The sequence below is a fragment of the Mesoplodon bidens genome (assembly GCF_964165515.1).
Source record: "Mesoplodon bidens genome assembly, chromosome: 12".
Taxonomy (NCBI): domain Eukaryota; kingdom Metazoa; phylum Chordata; class Mammalia; order Artiodactyla; family Ziphiidae; genus Mesoplodon; species Mesoplodon bidens.
This window is the reverse complement of record NC_138168.1, coordinates 3,898,545-3,918,860: the sequence shown is the minus strand read 5'-3', so window position 1 is coordinate 3,918,860 and position 20,316 is coordinate 3,898,545. Positions and strand designations below refer to the sequence as shown.

The following is a 20,316-nucleotide window of genomic DNA, read 5'->3' as shown; positions in this document are numbered from 1 at the left end:
ATGGGCTCAGTAGTTGTGGCTTGCAGGCTCTAGAACGCAGGCTCAGTAGTTGTGGCACATGGGCTTAGTTGCTCTGCGGCATGTGGGATCTTCCCAGACCAGGGATCAAACCGGTGTCCCCTGCATTGGCAGGCGGATTCTTAACCGCTGTGCCACCAGTGCAGTCCCCACATTGATTTTTAAGTTGAGCCTCAATTCCTTGTTACTACTGCATATTAGTTATCTATTCTATTGCTGTGTAACAAATTACTCCCCAACTCAGTGGCCTAAAACAACCAAATTTCTCTAGGTCATGAATTTGAGAGACTTAGCTATGTAGTTCTGGCTCAGGATCTCTCGTGAAATCAGTCAAGATGTCAATTGGTACTGCAGTCAAATCAAGGCTTTCTTAGGGATGAAGGATCTGCTTCTAAGGTGGCTCATTCACGTGGCTGTTGGCAGAAAGCCTCAGTTCCTTACCACAGAAACCTCTCCATAAGGTTCCTTGAAGTGTCCTCGTGATGTGGCAGCTGACTTCCCCCAGATCTAGTGATCTAAGAGAGAGAGCAGGGAGGAAGCTGAAGTGCTTTTATGACCTATTCTTGGCCATTACAAATTGTCACTTCTGCCTTACTATTTTCGTTAGAATTGAGTCCCAGAATCCAGCTCACAGGGCTGGAGAATTAGGCAGTGTGTTTTTTTAAGTAATATCAAAGAATTTGCGGACATATTTTAAACTACCTCATATACTCGTCAGTTTTATTAAAAGTTTTCTTAATTCCAAACAGCTTATGTTCTTTCATACTATATGCCCATTATTGGTTAATAAAATAAGATGATCTCCAAGTCATTCATTTCTTTTTCTTTTTCCTATTGTTGTTGTTGTTATTATTTTAATGTCCTTGATGTTTCTAATATAACCAGTCAGTGCATTTTAGGATCAAAACAAAGTAGAGGAGTATGTGTAGCAGAATGTTATATCAGCAAATATGACAAAGAAATAACATGATTTCTAAATTGAAATAAGTACAGGAATATTTCCTCCTTTATAAATCCCTAAGTCCTCACAGCCATTTTTCCAGTTCCTAGAAAGGAACACATGAGTAGTTATCTTTGAAGCTGTCTTTGAATACTTCCATGAACCTGCATACTAGCTGACTGAAGTTTTGATCACTTCTAACTCAAGAAACATTTTAAAGTTAGCCATTAACTCTGAACCCATTTTAATACTTTACTTTGTAACTTTGGTTCCTCCTGCAGACTTTTTTTGTAGGTGATGATTTTACATGACTTTGGAATTTGCCTCTAGTGGGACGCTGTGGGAGGATGAACACAGAAGAGCTGGAGTTATTGAGTGACTCCAAATACAGAAACTATGTAGCTGCAATTGATAAAGCACTAAAGAATTTTGAATACTCCAGTGAATGGGCAGATTTGATATCGGCACTTGGAAAACTTAATAAGGTATGTCTGTCTTACTCATTTCATAAAATGGAGTAAAAATCAGAAATCTGCATCTGTATTTACTGAATTTCTCTCAACCTCGAAGTAAAGAATTTAAAAACATAGCTAAACCTCAGAATTACTTTTGACTCTACTATTTTACTTCATGAGTTGCATGCCTATATAGTCAGACTTTTTTTTTTTTTGAGGCCAAAACCACAACAGTACTTGAAAAATATAGTTATTCCTTTCTTACCTATAAACACAAGACTAGGAAGCAAATATGCTAACCATGAAGGTTAATAAGTTTCTGTAAATGAGCATCAGATATAGTTCTGGAGTTCCTAGCAGCAAAATGAAAAATTGCATGGGGAAAGCAGTAACTGCTGTGTCCTTTCCAAATGGTACGTAGCATTAAGAAAACATTTTATGTCCAGGCGGTTCTTAGTTATAGTCAGTACTTTTTACAAAAGTGACAAGCTGTTGCTTAGGCCTTGGAGCTTGGCCTTGAATGATCCTTCTTCACGTGTCTGGTTGTTATCCACTGTTATTGTCGTGGCATCACTGATCAACTTGTAGCTTTAAATTTTGACCCCTTTTTTTTTTTTTACCTTAGATCAAAGTTTTCTGACTTCACACACATAGTTTTTATTTTGGGGGCTTTTGGGGTTTGTTTTTAATAGCTGTTATTGAATACAAATGCTACTAAATATTAAGTGGACTAGAGGAGCAGATAGGAAGGGCGAGCTCTTCCGGTAACTATTTTAACATCAAACAGTTTAGCATACAATTATTAGGAAAGAAATTTGTCTTAAAATACATACCAAGAACACTAGTTTTCAACCTCATACTATAGATAATTGCCCTGACATCTTAAAAAGAAAAGCCTTCATTTCCAATGCCAAGGATTTATCTTAAAATTAGATGCACAGGGCTTCCCTGGTGGCGCAGTGGTTGAGAGTCCGCCTGACGATGCAGGGGACACGGGTTCGTGCCCCGGTCTGGGAAGATCCCACGTGCCGCGGAGCAGCTTGGCCCGTGAGCCATGGCCTCTGAGCCTGCACGTCCAGAGCCTGTGCTCCACAACGACAGAGGCCACAACAGTGAGAGGCCCGTGTACCGCAAAAAAATAAAATAAAATAAAGTAATAAAATAAAAAATTAGATGCACAAACTTCTGTTTGACATGTTAACTTCTAACATTTATCATTTGAGGTTTGATAAATTCTCAAAACTTTTACAATATCCCCAAGAAATTGCATCCAAAAATATGAGTTTGTTTAAAGGTAGTTAAGTTCTTTCTTGTCCTGAAGGGTCTCTTTCTGAAGATTTATTAGGAACTACGTGTAAAAGCAATTCATTAAATTGTGGAAATTAATTTGCCTAATTAAGTACATAATTAGTTTTTTATACTTAATCAGTATTCATGAAAACAGATTTCACTGTATCCAGCTAATATAACATAGGATATACAAGGCATTGGTGAAACTTACCTAAAATCATGGTGAAACAAGGCAAGGGTTATATATATATATAAATATGTTGAAGATGGTCTAAATATGTTTTAGTATAAAATTTTATTATTTATTAACATACTAAATTATTATACCTCATTTATAAAAGTTTTCTAACTCAAATGCTTTTAGAAAATAGTGCTACGTTTTGCTTTTTTAAAAAAATTATATTTGGTATCAGTAGAATTTCTTTATTGAGGCATTTCGTGTTACACATCATTAAGTTTCCTTCTACAGAAGTACTTCTGGTAATAATTATACTTTTCTTGAAAATATATGTAAATATTGATTCTTTGCTCCTTCATCCAAAATTGAAAGTAATATTCTAGAAATGGAAGGCAGCTAGTTTCAAAAAATAAAAATGTTTTGTAGTTGACGTCTTATTAGTGTTGTGCCCTTGATTTGCTTTGCGTTCGTAGGTCTAATTTTATTTACATTCGTTACATCCTATTTAAAACTGGATTGAAGGCTTGTAGTGGGAAGAACACTGAAAATGTTATATCTAAGTGGACCTCAGACCCTCCGCTTTTTTTATGAAATGGAAAATCTAGTGCTTCTCTTCTGTACTGCCTTTGGCAGATCATTCATTTTATATATTTTAACCTCAGTTCTTTATTTTTTAAAATAAAGGACTTCTTTTGTGTTTCATCTAAATTCCAGTTCTAGGCTATTATAATGTACTCATTCTGAGTGTTCATTTTCTAGTATTCTATCAGCATTTCGCCATAATACTGTGAAGAACTGCATTTGTAAGTCTTTTATCACTTAAATAATTAATCTCCTTTGAGTGATTTGTGAGATAGCATCTTCTTCTATAAATTCTGCCTTGACCATCATCTCTAAAGAAATGTAGTAGCTGAATAGATACAGCAACATGCATTTGGCCCAATTGGGAGATTAGTAAAAGCAAATGGGCAATTATAATCTCATGTATGTTCTTGTTAGCACTAGAATTACTTGCTATAATATGATATAGTACAGCAGTGGTTGTTCCTCTTCCAACACAGTATCTACGTTGAGGTTCGATTTTCTTCATGTATTTCAAACAGTGTATCAAAAATAGGTTGAAGGCTGACTGACATTAAAGATTTGCAGACATCTAAAACAGTGCCTTTCTTCTGAACAAATTTGTTTTGGAAAGTATTGTTATTTTTCATAAAAATGTTATTTCTGTTAACATGTAGTGAGTTTTTTTTTAACAAATTAATAAATATTTTTAAATCCTCAGTTTTAATTTTAAATCCACTATTGACAGATGTAACTGACAAAAACAAAAGTTTTTTGACATCCTCTGTAATTTTTTCAGAGTGTAAAGAAGTCCTATAAGGATTTTTGGTAATACTATGCTAGAAAATGGAAATAAAATGAAATGTAATATTTTTTCTCAACTGAATTAAAATGTTTTCTTCAAGGTTTTGCAAAATAATGCAAAGTACCAAGTAGTACCCAAAAAGCTGACCATAGGCAAACGCCTAGCTCAATGTCTACATCCAGCATTACCAGGAGGAGTTCATCGGAAGGCACTTGAAACATATGAAATTATCTTCAAAATCATTGGACCTAAGCGACTTGCCAAAGATCTTTTTTTATATAGGTGAGAATAATTTTATTATCTATTTGCATGTAAGTAAAAAGTATTTTTAGCTATTTTATGCTTTTTGCAGTAAAAGGTAAAAAATTGAAAAGTCCTTAATGATGAAAGTTTTCAGATGCCAGTCTTAAATATTTTGATAAATAAGTACTTCAGAAAAATTTACAGTATTTCTTTCTTTCTTTCTTTTTTTTAAAGATTTATTTATTTATTTATTTAGGCTGTGCCAGGCCTTAGTAGCAGTATGCGGGATCTTCACTGCGGCATTCAGGATCTTTTAGTTGCAGCATGCGTACTCTTAGTTGTGGCATGCGGACTCTAGTTGCAGCATGCATGTAGGATCTAGTTCCCTGACCAGGGATCGAACCCGGGCCCCCTGCATTGGGAACGTGGAATCTTACCCACTGGGCTACCAGTGAAGTCCCCAATATTTCTTAATATAAGAATTTTTTCCTTCTCAGATGTCATTTTTGAAAAGTTTATTTTTTTTTCAAAATTGTTGAGACTACAGTACATTCTATGTTTTTAAGCTAGAGAACTACCCTGAGAAAAAATAGATACCTGATCTCTTAGCACCTTTCAACATAGTTGACCATTCTCTACTTAAAATAGTCTTTTTCTCTTGCCTTCTGTTATACTGCATTCTCCAGTTTTGTTACTTTCTCAATCTCCTTTACCAGCCTTTTCTCCTTTCCCTAAACTCTACATATGGAGTTCCTTAAGGCTTGCTTAGTCCTGTACCTAACGTTTTCACTTAATATATTCTCTCCTTGGGCATGCTTATCCAAACCATGATTTATCTTTTATGTGTAGACTCCCAACTTGGTATCACTAGTGCTGACTTCTGCTTTAAACTCCTGGCTTACTCTCCACCTCAGTGTGGATCTTTAAAGGCAACTGAAACGCAACCTCACCTTCTCCCATAAACCTGGCCATCTGCAGTGCACTAAAGCTCAGTAAATGGCACCACCGTCCATCCATTTACACCTGAAATCTCAGACTTACACTTGACCTCTTGTTTTCTTTGCCCATATTCTCCTTCCTCTCATGAACATTCTGTCGCTAAGAGTTCTATCTCATGGTGGTTAAGAGCAGAGGCAGTGGAGTCAGACAATTCATATTTACAGCTAACTGGCTCTGTGATCTTCAGCCATTTTCTTCACTTCTCTCTGTATGTATTCTCATCGGCAAAAATGGGAATAAGGTGATCAATTTCATGGTATTGTTAACAGAATTAAGAGAGTTAATATATGTAAAGTGCTTAGAACAATATACAGCATGTAATAAGTACTCAGTACATGTTAACTATTGTTCCATGTTCCAAATACATCTACCTCTCTCTACCCTTGTTGGCAGCATCCACACTAAGTAATCATTATCTCTAGCCTGGTCTTTGTTACCGGCCTCTGAATATTCATATAACATCTGTTCTTATTCTCTTACACCCTTTTCTGCACATAGTATCAGAGTAAACTTTTTAATACATTGAATAGATAGTGTCATTCCTCTGTTAAAAACCTCCATTGACTTCCTCCTGTCACTTAAAAATAGAATTCAAAGCCCTTACTATGGCTTTTAAGGCTTTATATACTTTGGCCCAGTCTGTGTCAGTGACCTCTTAACTCCTACCGTTTTCTACCCAGTTTACTCCATTCTGACAACATAGGTCTCTGATTATTCTTCCTCATTTTCTTTGTTTTCCTCACCCTGTAATGCTTTAATCCAGGTCTCTGATCAAATATCAGCTCAGAGAAGTCTTGCGTATTTACTTCTACATCTTTGTCATTAGTACTTTGCAGTTTTACTGTGATGTATTTAGAGGTAGATATCTTTTTCTTTATCCTGGTTGGGATTCATTGGGATTTTAAAATGTGTAAATCAATACCTTTCATCAATTCTGGAGTCTCTTTAAATTGACTTTACTCCATGTATTCTCTCTTCCTTTTTTGGAACTATGATTAAACATATGTTAGAACTTTTCATTCTGGCTTCCCCATATCTTATCCTCTCTTCCATTTTAGTTTGATGTAGTCACACTTGTTTATTTTTGCTTTTGTTGCCTTTGCTTTAGTTTTCTTATCCAAAAAAATCATTGCCAAGGCCAGTGTCAGGGAGATTTTCTCTATGTTTTCCTCTATGTTTCCTGTATATTTTATGGTTTCAGGCCTTATATATAAGTCTTTAATCCATTTGGAGTTAACTTTTGTAAGTGGTGTAAGATAGGAGTCTAATTTCATTCTTTTGCATGTGCATATCCAATTTTCCTCTATCATTCGTGACATTGGTGCAGACATCCTTTTTTACTCTGGTTAGTCTTGTCATGAGTTTATGAATTTTGTTAGGCTTTTTAAAAACACACTTTTAACTTAATTGATCTACTTTACTGTGTATGTGTTTTCTCTTTCTTTAAATTCTGCATGGATGTTTTAAAAATAGAACCTAAAGTCAGTAATAGGTATTTTTAATACTAATAATAAACACTATATTCCAAGGAACAGCACTTTTTAATAAAAAGCTGAAAATTGCTCAGTTACATGTAATAACTGATAGATTCCTTCCTTAAGGCAAGACTTTTCTTATATAACTCATGCCTGCTATTTTTTAAACTCTTAAATAACAGAAAGTTTACTTTAAGAAGCAGCTATTTTACAAAGTTGCAGTATATCTAATTTTATTAGCAATATGCTATATAAGAATAATAAATTAATTCTAGAATACCGTGTCTAAATATGGCAGACATTCTTACATATACATACATTATGGAGTAAAATTGTTATTCTGTATTTTTTAGAAGTATAGCTAATTTAAAAACTAAAGTTTATATTAATGTTGGACTTTTTGTTTTTTATTAAGTAAGTTAATCTCAAGGTTTATGCTTTAACACAAATACAAGTACTTTTAAAGTTCTATAACCTATTATATGATAAAATATCATATTGTGTCTTCAAACTTATTTTTTTAATATGATACAGTACACAGAGGTGTTACTAAGAAGGCTAGACATGTAGTTTGAGCAGCATAAAATATTAACTGGATATGTAAAGTAAACTTTTGATAATACAAACCCAGACTTCAGGCTAGAGAGATGTTAGAGCAGTTAGTGTTCAGGTGGCAGTTGAAGCCAGAGAATGATTGATATCACCCAGTACATTGTGAATAATAAGGAGGGAAAAGAAATGAGACCATTCTGTGAATACTTAGGAGTCACATTATTTAAAGAGCAGGTGGAGGAAAGTAGTCATTGAAAAGGAACAAGAAGAATCAGAGATAGAAAATGTACCAGGAGACAGAGTTCACCTGAAGCCAAAAGGGGAAAGAATTTCAAGAGAAAGTTGTGGTGAATAGTATCAAATACTACTGGCAAATGAAAGAGTAGGGACTGAAAATAGACCATCAAATCTGGCAATTAGTAGACATTGGTGACAGTATGGAGAACAGCTTCAGTAGAGCAGGTAGAAGTATCATGATTGAAGATCAGCTGGGAGGTGGTAAATTGGGAGAAGTGCTTTTTTTTTCCCCCCAAAAGTTGAAGTAGGAAGGCAGCTTCAAGCCAGGAGGTAGTTAAGATAAAGTTTGGGGATTTTGTTGTTGTAATTTGTTCTCTTTTTAGAGTCATAGGAAAGATTTAAGCACAATTGTCAGTGGAGGAAGAAAGAAATTACAGGAAAGAAAAGGGATGGTAGATAAAGCAGGGCCCTGACAAAGGGAGACCTTGGGCCCTGGGGCAAGGTAGCTTTGAAGAGGTTACTACTGTAGCTTTAAGTCACACTGTACCTAAAATTGAAGTCAGGAAAGTGGCGAGTTGAGGGAATTCCCACTAGATGACCTCTGTTTTCTGTATAAAGTAGGAACAAGACAGATTCTTAATTCATTTGTTAAGCACTTTGCAAGTGCAGGACTTGGTGTTAAGGATTTAGGATACAGAAATAAAAAGAGATGGTCTCTTGCTTTCTGATATTACAGAATTATCTATTAGAATTACTCTTTTCCCCCCCCCAGTTTTATTGATAAATAATTGACATTCCTCACTGTATAAGTTTAAGGTGTACAGCATGATGGTTTGATTTACATATACTGTGAAATGATTACCGCAATAGGTTCAGCTAACATCATCTTTTCATATAGATACAATAAAAAGAAAAGAAAGAAGAAAAGAATAAAGGAAAAAAAATTTTCTCCTTATGATGAGCACTCTTGGGATTTACTCTGTTACAACTTTCCTGTATATCATATAGCAGTGTTAACTGTAGTCATCATGTTTTACATTACATTCTTAGTACTCAATTATCTTATAACTGGAAATTGGTACCTTTTGACCACCTTCTTCTAATTCCCCCTCCCTCTACCATTGCCTCTTGTAACCACAAATTTGATCTCTTTTTCTATGAGTTTGGGTGTTTTTTTGTTTTGTTTTGGTTTGTTTTAAGATTCCACCTATAAGTGAGATCATACGGTATGTCTTTTTCTGTCTGACTTATCTCAGTATAATACCTTAAAGACCCATCCATGTGGTTGCAAATGGTAGGATTTCCTCATTTTATGGCTGAATAATATTCCATTGTGTATGTGTGTCTGTGTGTGTCTGTGTGTGTGTGTATACACATACACACAACTTCTTTATTCATCCATCAGTGGACACCTAAGTTGTTTCCATGTCTTGGCTATTGTAAATAATGCTGCTATGAACATGGGGATTCTTTGTGAGTTAGTGTTTTTTTTAACCTTTGAATATATTCCCAGAAGTGGAATTTTTAATCTTTTGAGGAATCTCCATACTGTTTTCTATAGTGACTGTACCAATTTGCAACCCCTCCAGCAGTGCACAGGGGTTCCCTTGTCTCCACACCAGCATTTGTTATATCTTGTCTTTTTGATTATGGCCCTTCTGCCAGGCATGAGATGTTATCTCACTGTGGTTTTAATATGCATTTCCCTGTTGACTAGTGATGTTGAGCATCTTTTCAAGTACCTGTTGACCATTCATGTATCTTCTTTGGAGAAAAGTCTATTCAGGTCCTTTGCCCATTTTGTAATTAGGTTATTTGTTTGTTTGCTATTGACTTGTACAAGTTCTTTATGTGTTTTAGATATTAACCCTTTATCAGATACATGGTTTGCAAATTTTTTCCCATTCTGTAGGTTGTCTTTTTACTTTGTAGATGTTTCCTTTTGCTGCTTCAAGGAATAGCATTACTTTTTTTTTTTTTTTTTGGCTGCACTGTGTAGCATGTGCAATCTTAGTTCCCCAACCAGGGATCAGACCCTTGCCCCCTGCAGTGGAAGCACAGAGTCTTAACCACTGGACTGCCAGGAAAGTCCCTAGCATTACTTATTATTATCATAGCAATAAAATTACTTACTGTTAGTAAGAACAGAATTACTTATTAGAATAAGTGTTAGGTTCTATGGGAACATCAAATAGGGAGCCTAACCCAGTCTAATTAGGAGACAGTCTCCTCAAGGAAACAGCTTAGGCTGAGTTCCTGAGTCCTAGGAATCATCCAGACAACAAGGAGGTTTTAAGTAAGGGAGCAGGAATTGTATCTTTCAGAGCAGCATGTGCGAAGGCCTGCTCACTAACAAGGGTGTGGAAAGTTCTAAAATGAACTTGAGAGGAATTCTTCAGTGTAGCTGGAGCAGAGGGTGCAGGAGTGATATTGGTAAGCATACATGGTCTGTATAGAGGTATGTAGTAGCAAGATGTTAAAAGCCACATTAAGCATTTAGACTATATCTTAAAGGCAGCAGGCAACCAGTGAAAGGTTTTATTAAGAACAGCTGCTTCAGGGCTGTCCTGAAGCAGTACTTGGTAAGACATGATGATTGAGAGATGATGATTGAGATATCTTGGTGGTCTGTTCTAAGGAGCTATCTGATGGAGATGGAGAGAATTTATTATATTCAAAAAATATCTAGGAGAATGGCTTGGAGAGAAAACTTGGTAATTGATTCCGATTTGAAGTAGATTTTTTTAAAAGGGTCAAGGATCACTCCAAGATGTATAGCTTTTGGTCAACCAGATGGATGCTGATGCCATATTTTGAAATGGAAATTACAGAGGAAGGATCAGAATTTGGGGCAGGGGGAGAGAGGGAACTCTGTTTACGAATTGTGAAATTTGAAGGCTTTGTGAAACAGCTAGGTGGACACTGGGTTTATGAGTATGAAGCTCAGGTGAGAGACCTGGGTTGGTTTAATGGATATAGAAGGCACCACTATACAGGATACCATTTTAAGCTGAGCAGTATAACATTATTTCATTTTAAAAAGATTTATACACACATGTTGGTACATATGAATTAATATTTTATAGTTATTTTATCCCCCACTTTTATTTTTATTTTTTAAAACAGTTCTGGACTATTTCCTCTTCTTGCAAATGCTGCCATGTCGGTGAAACCAACATTGCTAAGTTTGTATGAGATATATTATCTGCCTTTGGGTAAAACACTGAAGCCTGGTCTACAAGGATTGCTAACTGGTATTCTTCCTGGCTTAGAAGAAGGATCAGAGTACTATGAGAGGTATGATAGTACTGTTATTGCTGCAGCTAAGTAATCAAAGTCATGGATTTGTCAGCAAGCATCCTTAAATCAGTAATATTAACATCACAAAAGCTAATTATTCTTGACACCTCAGTCTATCACCTGAAGATTTTTATAGCAAAAAAATTATTGTAGTGTGTCTAGTTTGTGTATCACACTGAAAATTTAGCTGAGTAATAAGAGCACAGACTTGGAAGGTAGATGGACTGGGTTCAAATCCTAGTTTGACAGATACTGTGTGAGCTTAGGAAAGCTTTTTCAACATTTCTGAACTTTATTGAGTTTTCTCATGTATAAAAAAGCATAACCTATTTCATTGTGTTACTATAATATTTCAATATCACTTAGTCTAGTGCCTAGCGCATAAAAATCACTCAAAAATTTGTGACCCATAATTTAAAATAATTGTACAATAGATAGGACATTTAAATTAATAAAAAGAATGGGAAATTGGGCCATGTACCATCAATTTTTAAATTGTTAATGGTGGAAAATAGCCTAGCACCAACATATTGACATGATACTCTTGATATTTTAACTCTTCAAAGAAAATGATTTGATCTGTTTTGGAGCCTATTATTTCTTTGGAAGTTAATAGTGGTAGACAATGCAGGGTAACGTTAAGTATCTTTAATATCTCTGTTACTGATATTCTTACCAAAAAGGAAATTATGAATTAAGGTGGCAGAAAAAGAAAATGCCAAACTTTCTTTACGAGTACACGTAATGATTTAAATTTAAATAATTTATTCCAGTGCATTGACCAGCTACTCTTTTATTGTATTTCATCTGCTCCCATAAAGCTGTAAGAATCTAATCCTGAAAATATTGGATTACTCTTATAAGCTACTTTGAGAAAAAATACTTTAGTCCTCAAAACTTATCATTTACTTTTATTAACTTTTTTACTTACTTGCTTAAAATTTTAGAAACACAATGTGAGATTATTTTATTAAGTTTATAAATCAGTCTTGTTTTAAAGTGTTTTATTAATTCTCCTATGGGAAGCATACAATGAATACCATTTTATAAATCTGCTAGTTATAATTAAAAATTTAATGTAGAAATTGAATAATGATATTCATGACTGTGGTATCTCTATGATTTAATCTTGTTATGTGCCTTAGTCTTTTGGGCTGTTGTAACAAAATACCACAGACTAGGTAGAAATCTATTTTCAAAAATTTAGAAATATTCAGAAATGCAAAAGTTCAGAAATTTATTTCTCACAGTTCTTGAGGCTGGGAGTCCAAAATCAAGGTGCCAACATGACCATGCTCTGATGAGAGCCTTCTGCCTGGTTCATAGCTGGAGCCTTTTCCCTATATCCTCATCTACTGGAAGGGACTTTGGAGCTCTGGTGGTATTTCTTTCATAAGAACACTAATCTCATGCATGAGAGCTCCACCCTCATGACTTAAGCACCTCCCAAAGGTTCCACATTCTAATACCATCACTTTGGGGGATCAGGGTTTTAATGTATAAATTTTCAGGGGACATAAACATTCAGACCATAGCAATACGTTTTGCCAGTTATTTCACACAAGTTCTATAAAATGATATGAAAACATGTTCTTTTAATGCATAGGTAAATTGAGGCTAGAAGGGATTACAGTGTTAGTATTAAATCACATAGTAAGTTAACAGTAGAACTCGTCATCAGATTCTCTTGATTCTGAATCTGCTATACAGCAATGTAATAATTTTTGTGTATCGCATTGTTTATCTTATGTTTAAAACAAATGAAAGGTAATTATTCTTTAAATGCAGTTCTTAATAAAGCAATAATGCATCTCTGATTTTTTCATAGGATAATTCATTGAAATAGTGAATTACATAATGTGATTTCAAAGAGAAGGAAATATTTAGAAATAGCCTTTAAAAGTTTGTAGAAAATCAACAGAAGATATGTTCTGCTATAGGATTATTATTAACTATAATGTATGTGAGTTTAACAACCCACTGAGGCAGATGGGACTTGTGGTGGTGTTTTTGTTGTTATCTTCATTTTACGGATGAGGAAACTGAACTGAAGAAAGACTAAGTGATTTCCCCAGATTACACAGCTAGTAATTGGGAGAGCCAGGACTTACACTCAGTTCTCTGACTCTGACGTGTATGCTTCTTCCCATCTATGGAACATATGACTACGGCAGGGATGCTTTCATACATTCTGGGACAGGATAAAGATTTGTGTTTAACATCGTGAAACTAAATATTTCCCTTTTTCGACCACTTTATTTTGTACCTCAGAACAAACACATTATTGGAGAAGGTTGCTACTGCAGTGGACCAGTCGGCATTCTACAGTGCCCTCTGGGGTAGTCTTCTAACCAGTCCTGCTGTGCGTTTACCTGGAATCACGTATGTTCTCGCCCATTTGAACAGGAAGCTTTCCATGGAAGATCAGCTTTATATAATTGGCAGTGATATTGAGCTAATGGTAGGTATACATGTGGTTGCTCATTTAACTCATACTTCTTTATAGCCAGACACAAAATTCCAGATATTGAGAATCGTGCCACGAATGAAGTTCCTGTTTTCATGGAGCTTACATTTTTCATCAAGGAAACTTAAAGACCAAAATAGTCGCTAATTATTTTTTTGAAAACCTACAAATTTTTTTTCATGGAAAAGGAATTGTTATTTATATGTTATCTTTATTATCTGTTATTCAAGCAAATAAATGGTCTTTATTACCATCTTGCTAACTGTTTAGACCATTGTTAACATAGCCACATTATATTATCCCAAAGTGTACCTTCTGTTGGATCATAGATTTCTTTATAGGAAAGACAGATTTTAGACAAAGTGATAGCCAGATTCTGTATGGGCTTTATGCAAAATGATGTATTACTAAAGCAGATAGTGAAAGATAGTTGAAAACATTCACATTGATTGTTTGCTTATACTTTTTAATTTCAAGATTAAGAGCAGAAGGAAACCTTTTATCTCTGTAGAGTGCTCTATCTTAACATGAGCAAGGAGTGACAAACACAGAATCCCTTAAGGGTCATTTCGAAATGTTTAAAAAAAAAAAAGGTTGTGATTAATCATCCTTTACTTTTTCCCCATATGATTATGAAATGACAGATTTTTATACAGATTTTTGGTTATATGTATTAAAGTGTAATTAACATGCACTGAAATTAACTCATGTGTACAGTTGTATGAATTTGACAAATACATACAGTCATTTGTCAAATTCATACATACTATACATACTATAGTATACTATACATACTATATACACATATACATACTATAAAATCAAGATAGAGAACATTTACATCACCCCAAAAAGTTCTTTTCTGTCCCTTTGTAGTCACTCTCATTCCCCTATACTCCCAAGTCCTTGTAAACACTGATCTATTTTCTATTCCTATAGATTGTGCTTTTTGCAGAACGTTACATAATAGAATCCTGCAGTGTTAGCTGTTGTCTGGTTTCTTTCACTTTGTACAATGTGTTTGAGAATCATCCATGTTTTTGCATGTATCAATAGTCTGTTCTTTTATATTGCTATGTAGTATTGTATGAATATACCATAGTTTGTTTATTCATTCACTGATTAATGAACATTTGAGTTCTTTCCAGTTTGGGGCAGTTATGAATAAAACTAATATAAACATTTTCATACAGTTATTTATATAGACATATGTTCTTTTCTTTTCCATTTACAATTATTTCTTTTTTTCATATTTATTTATTTATTTATTTGGCTGCATTGGGTCTTGGTTGTGGCACACACAGTCTTTTGTTGCGGCGCACGGGCTTCTCTCCAGCTGTGGCACTCAGGCTCTAGAGCGCATGGGCTCAATAGTTGCAGGATGTGTTCTCTCTAGTTGTGATGCACGGGCTCCAGAGCACGTGGGCTCAGTAGTTGAGGCACGCAGCCTCTCTAGGTGTGGCGCACAGACTCTAGAGGCTGCAGGCTTAGTTACCCCGCAGCATGTGGGATCTTAGTTCCCCGACCAGGGATCGAACCTGCGTACCCTGCATTGGAAGGCAGATTCTTAACCACTGGACCACCAGGGAAGTCCCTCTTTTTTTTTAATTTTTATTTTATATTAGAATATAGTTGATTTATAATGTTAGTCTCAAGTGCACAGCAACATGATTCAGTTATATATATACATATATCTATTCTTTTTCAAATTCTTTTCCCATTTAGATTATTACAGAATATTGAGTAGAGTCCCCTGTGCTATACAGAAGGTCTTTGTTGGTTATCTGTTTTAAATACAGTAGTGTGTATGTGTTAATCCCAACCTCCTAATTTATCCCTTCCCCCATCTTCCCCCTTTGGTAACCATAAGTTTGTTTTTTAAGTCTGTGAGTCTGTTTCTGTTTTGTAAATAAGTTCATTTGTATCTTTTTTTTAATATTCCTTATATAAGCAATATCATATGATACTTGTCTTTGTCTGTCTGACTTACTTCACTTAGTATGATAATCTCTAGGTCCATCCATGTTGCTGCAAATGGCATTATTTCATTCTCTTTAATGGCTGAGTAATATTCTATTGTATATATGTACCACATCTTCTTTATCCAGACATATATTCTTATTTCTTGGGAAAATACCTAGGTATGGGATTCCTGCTTTATAAGGTAAATATATGTTTAACTTTTTTTTATAACAGCTTTATTGAGACATAATTCACATACCATGAAATTTATGCTTTTGAATTGAACAGTTCAGTGGTTTTTAGTATATTCACAAAGTTGTACAATGATCACCACTAATTTGAGAACATTTTGTCACCCCAGAAAGAAACCCCATCTGTACCCATTAATCACATCACATTTTCCCTCACTCCTGTCCCTAGCAACCACTGTCTATTTTCTGTTTCTGTAGATTTGCCTATTCTGTACATTTCATATGAATGAAATATATAATATGTAGTCTTTTATGAATAGCTTCTTTCACTTACCATAATATTTTCAAGATTTGTTCATATTGAAGCATGTACTTCATTCCTTTTAATGGCTGATTAATATTCTATTGTATGGATATAACACATTTTATTTATCCATCATTCAGTTGATTACAGTTTGGGTTACTTCTCCTTTTTAGCTATTAAGGAATAATTCTTTATGAACGTTCATGTATAAGTTTTTGTGTAGACATAAGTTTTTGTATCTTCTAGGTATACACCTAACAGTGGGATTACTGGGTCATATGGTAACTGTGTTTAACTTTTTGAGGAACTGGCAAACTGTTTTCCAAAGTTACTGTACCGATTTACATTCCAATTAGCAATATACGAGGGTTCCCTTTTCTCTACATCCATTTCAATACTTGTTATTGTCTGTCTTTTTTATTATAGCCATCCTAATGGGTGTGAAGTGTTATCTCATTGTGGTTTTGATTTGCATTTCCCTAATGACTAATGATGTTGAACATATTTGTGGTTATTGGCCATCTTTAAATCTTTGGAGAAATGTCTCTTCAAATTCTTTGCCCATTATTTAAATTGGTTTATTTCTCTTTTTGTTGTTATGTTGTAGGAGTTCTCTATACATTTTGGATATTAAATTCTTATCATATATATGATTTAAAAATATTTTCTCCCATTCCGTTGTCTTCTCACTTTCTTGATTGTGTCCTTTGAAGCACAAAAATTTTAATTTTGATCAAATCCAATTTATGTTTTCTTTTTTGTCATTTGTGCTTTTGGTGTTAGATATTATCTAAGAAATTGTGTCTAATCTAAGCTCAAATAGATCTACTTTTATATTTGCTCCTAATATATGTTTTAAGGTTATAAGAAACTACCAAACTATTTTCCAAATGTATTGTTACATTTCCTTTTAATGACTTAATGGAAGTTTTAAAGAAGTCATTTTTTTAAATTTCTTTAAAAAACAAGTGCCATAATTGGAAAACTGTTTATAATACATCACAGTCAAAGGACTAACCTCCTTATTATTCAAAGAGCTACGTAAATAAATAAGTAAATATTAACAGTCAAGTAGAAAAATTGATTTGAACAGAAACTTAACGTAAGGAAATAAAAATAATTCAAAGGTATGAAAAAATTCTCAGTGTTATTTATAAGAAGAGAAATAAAAATTTAAGCTGTATGAAGATACCCATTTTCATATATCAGATTGGCAAAAAAAAACGTGTGGGTTAACACGGAAAAACAAATTGTCGCACAGAGCTGGTGAGAATATAAATATACATAACCTTAAGACAAAGCATTACACTATTTAAATTGCAACTGCGTATATCACGATATCTGGCAATTCTGCTTTGAAAGATTTATCCTATAGGTGTGCTTGTATATTATGTAAGTATATTGCAACATTATTTACAATAGTAAATGGTTGTAAGCAGTATAAATGTCCATCATTAGGAGCCTAGTTAAATAAATTAGGATTCATCTATGAAAGGAAGTATTTCTTTGGATATAAAAAATTAAGCTCTTTATGTATTGTGAAGGAAAGCTCTTCAGAGTATGTTGTTAAATGAAAAAGGCAGAGTTTGGGATTATGCATGCATGTTTTTATTTACTTATATTTGCAGAAAGTATTCGCTGGTAGTCTTGATTGTTTACACAAATAAAACTGGGTGGCTGGAAACAGATGGGGGAGAACCTTTTGGCTGTGTACTCTTTTGTGCTCCCTAATTTTAAACTATTATATTTACGTATTCAAAACAATGTAAAAATGTGTAATTAGTGATAAAAGAAACTTGGAAGCATTCTTCTATTTTTTGAGGAAAATGAAGCATTGTTACATTTTCATGGTAACTATTTCCCAGGGTAATACACAATAGATACTAAAAACTCTCTTATTTTAGGTAGAAGCAGTAAGCACTTCGGTGCAGGATTCAAGTGTACTGGTACAGAGAAGCACACTGGACCTCATACTCTTCTGTTTTCCATTCCACATGAGTCAGGTAAAACAGTAATACCAATATCAACATAAGGCATTCTTTTGAAATTCATAGATTCCTAATGTGTAGTTATTTTTTAAATTGGATTTAAGTTGGATTCTTTTATTTTATAAACCAGTAAGTACATAGAAAACAAGTTCCCTTTTTAAGGAGTGGAATTTGTGAAATTTTGGGGAAAATAAGATTTATTGATTTCAATAAGAATATGAAGAATGAAATAGATTATTTCATACCTTTAAAAAAAAAGTTTTAACCTTTAAAAAGCAAGAGGTACTGTTATTCATTGCTAGCTGTGAGTAAGCCAAGACTCTGAGACCCAGGCCTTCTACCTAGCTGTTATCTCTGTCCTAATGTCATCTTTTCTTGGTTTGGTGATTTGGGGGATGTATGTCTTAGCAGAGTTGGCTGTAATTTGAAAGCCAAATATTTAGTTACTCTGACATTCTCTAGTACAGTTGAAATTTGAACAAGGGTTTGAACTGCACAGGTCCACTTATATGCAGATTTTTTTTCAGTAGTAAATACTACAGTACTACAGAATCCATGGTTTTTGAATCCTAGGATATGGAACTGCAGATATGGAGGGCCAACTGAAATTATGCTTGGATTTTCCATTAACTGTCGACACTCTTAACCCCCTCTTTGTTCATGGGTCAACAGTACTTCATGACAGATGAGAATAGCTCACTTAAATCGTAAATGAAGCTGGAACTTAATTTAATCACTATCCTCATTTTTTTAAGGAAGTGATCTAAATTCTTCTGAGTTCTAAATTCTGATGAGCAATTTAGAGCACCAATGTGTAAGTATTCAGAATGGTGGAACTACATACCTAACAAATGTAATAAGAAATGGAAAACTTTTACCTCGGAAAAGTAAGTTTGTTTCTAAAATGTCATTAGCAGAAAAGACTATTATTTGGGATTTTGTAAGAGCTGTGGTTAGTAGATAACCAGTGAATTTTCATTATGATTGGCCATGCTCAAATTTTTCTTTATTACTTTATTCAGGTTGAAATTGAGTTATTAATAATTGAAGAATCTTACACTTCATTGCCTATACTGTTCCCTAGTAATAGGAACAGTATATTTATAGGGGTGGGACATAAACCACCCCCAGTTTCTATTTTAAGACTTGCATCCTTAAGCCAAGGGCCTTTATTCTGCCTCTGGCTTTTCACAGAAACGGCTGCTGGGCCATATTAGTGTAGTCTGAACTTACCAGTAGAGAGGTGGGCAAGCAGCCCGCAAGGTAAGAATGATTTTTTACGATGGCTTCACAGGCGAATTCTATCAAACGTTTAGAGAAGAGCTAACATCTATCCTTCTCAAACTCTTCCAAAATATAACAGAGAGAGGAACACTCCCAAACTCATTCCACGAGGCCACCATCACCCTGATACCAAAACCAGACAAAGATGTCACAAAGAAAGAAAACTACAGGCCAATAGGACTGATGAACATAGATGCAAAATCCTCAACAAAATACTAGCAAACAGAATCCAACAGCACATTAAAAGGATCATACACCATGATCAAGTGGGGTTTATCCCAGGAATGCAAGGATTCTTCAGTATACGCAAATCGATCAATGTGATACACCATATTAACAAATTGAAGGAGAAAAACCATATGATCATCTCAATTGATGGAAAGCTTTTGACAAAATTCAACAACCATTTATGATAAAAACCCTGCAGAAAGTAGGCATAGAGGGAACTTTCCTCAACATAATAAAGGCCATATATGACAAACCCACAGCCAATGTCATCCTCTGTGGTGAAAAACTGAAACCATTTCCACTAAGATCAGGAACAAGACAAGGTTGCCCACACTCACCACTATTATTCAACACAGTTTTGGAAGTTTTAGCCACAGCAATCAGAGAAGAAAAAGAAATAAAAGGAATCCAAATTGGAAAAGAAGAAGTAAAGCTGTCACTGTTTGCAGATGACATGATACTGTACATAGAGAATCCTAAAGATGCTACCAGAAAACTACTAGAGCAAATCAATGAATTTGGTAAAGTAGCAGGATACAAAATTAATGCACAGAAATCTCTGGCATTCCTATACACTAATGATGAAAAATCTGAAAGTGAAAATACTCCCATTTACCATTGGAACAAAAAGAATAAAATATCTAGGAATAAACCTACCTAAGGAGACAAAAAACCTGTATGTGGAAAATTATAAGACACTGATGAAAGAAATTAAAGATGATACAAATAGATGGAGATATATACCATGTTCTTGGATTGGAAGAATCAACATTGTGAAAATGACTCTACTACCCAAAGCAATCTACAGATTCAATGCAATCCCTATCAAACTACCACTG

General features: G+C 34.4%; 1 protein-coding gene across 4 annotated transcripts in view; it reads left to right on the top strand.

Annotated features, from left to right (window-relative positions):
• Positions 1-20,316, top strand: part of DOP1A (DOP1 leucine zipper like protein A) — a 110,661-nt gene that overhangs the window by 22,523 nt on the left and 67,822 nt on the right. For 3 of the 4 annotated variants that reach the window (XM_081251437.1, XM_081251435.1, XM_081251438.1), the window contains exons 1-5: positions 1,239-1,443; positions 4,348-4,529; positions 10,880-11,050; positions 13,325-13,518; positions 17,886-17,980. In XM_081251437.1, the coding sequence (XP_081107563.1) occupies positions 1,306-1,443; positions 4,348-4,529; positions 10,880-11,050; positions 13,325-13,518; positions 17,886-17,980 (780 nt within the window). In that variant the 5' untranslated portion in view covers positions 1,239-1,305. Of the gene's footprint in view, positions 1-1,238; positions 1,444-4,347; positions 4,530-10,879; positions 11,051-13,324; positions 13,519-17,885; positions 17,981-20,316 lie in introns of those variants that run through there. The other variant, XM_081251436.1, reaches the window with a different exon arrangement.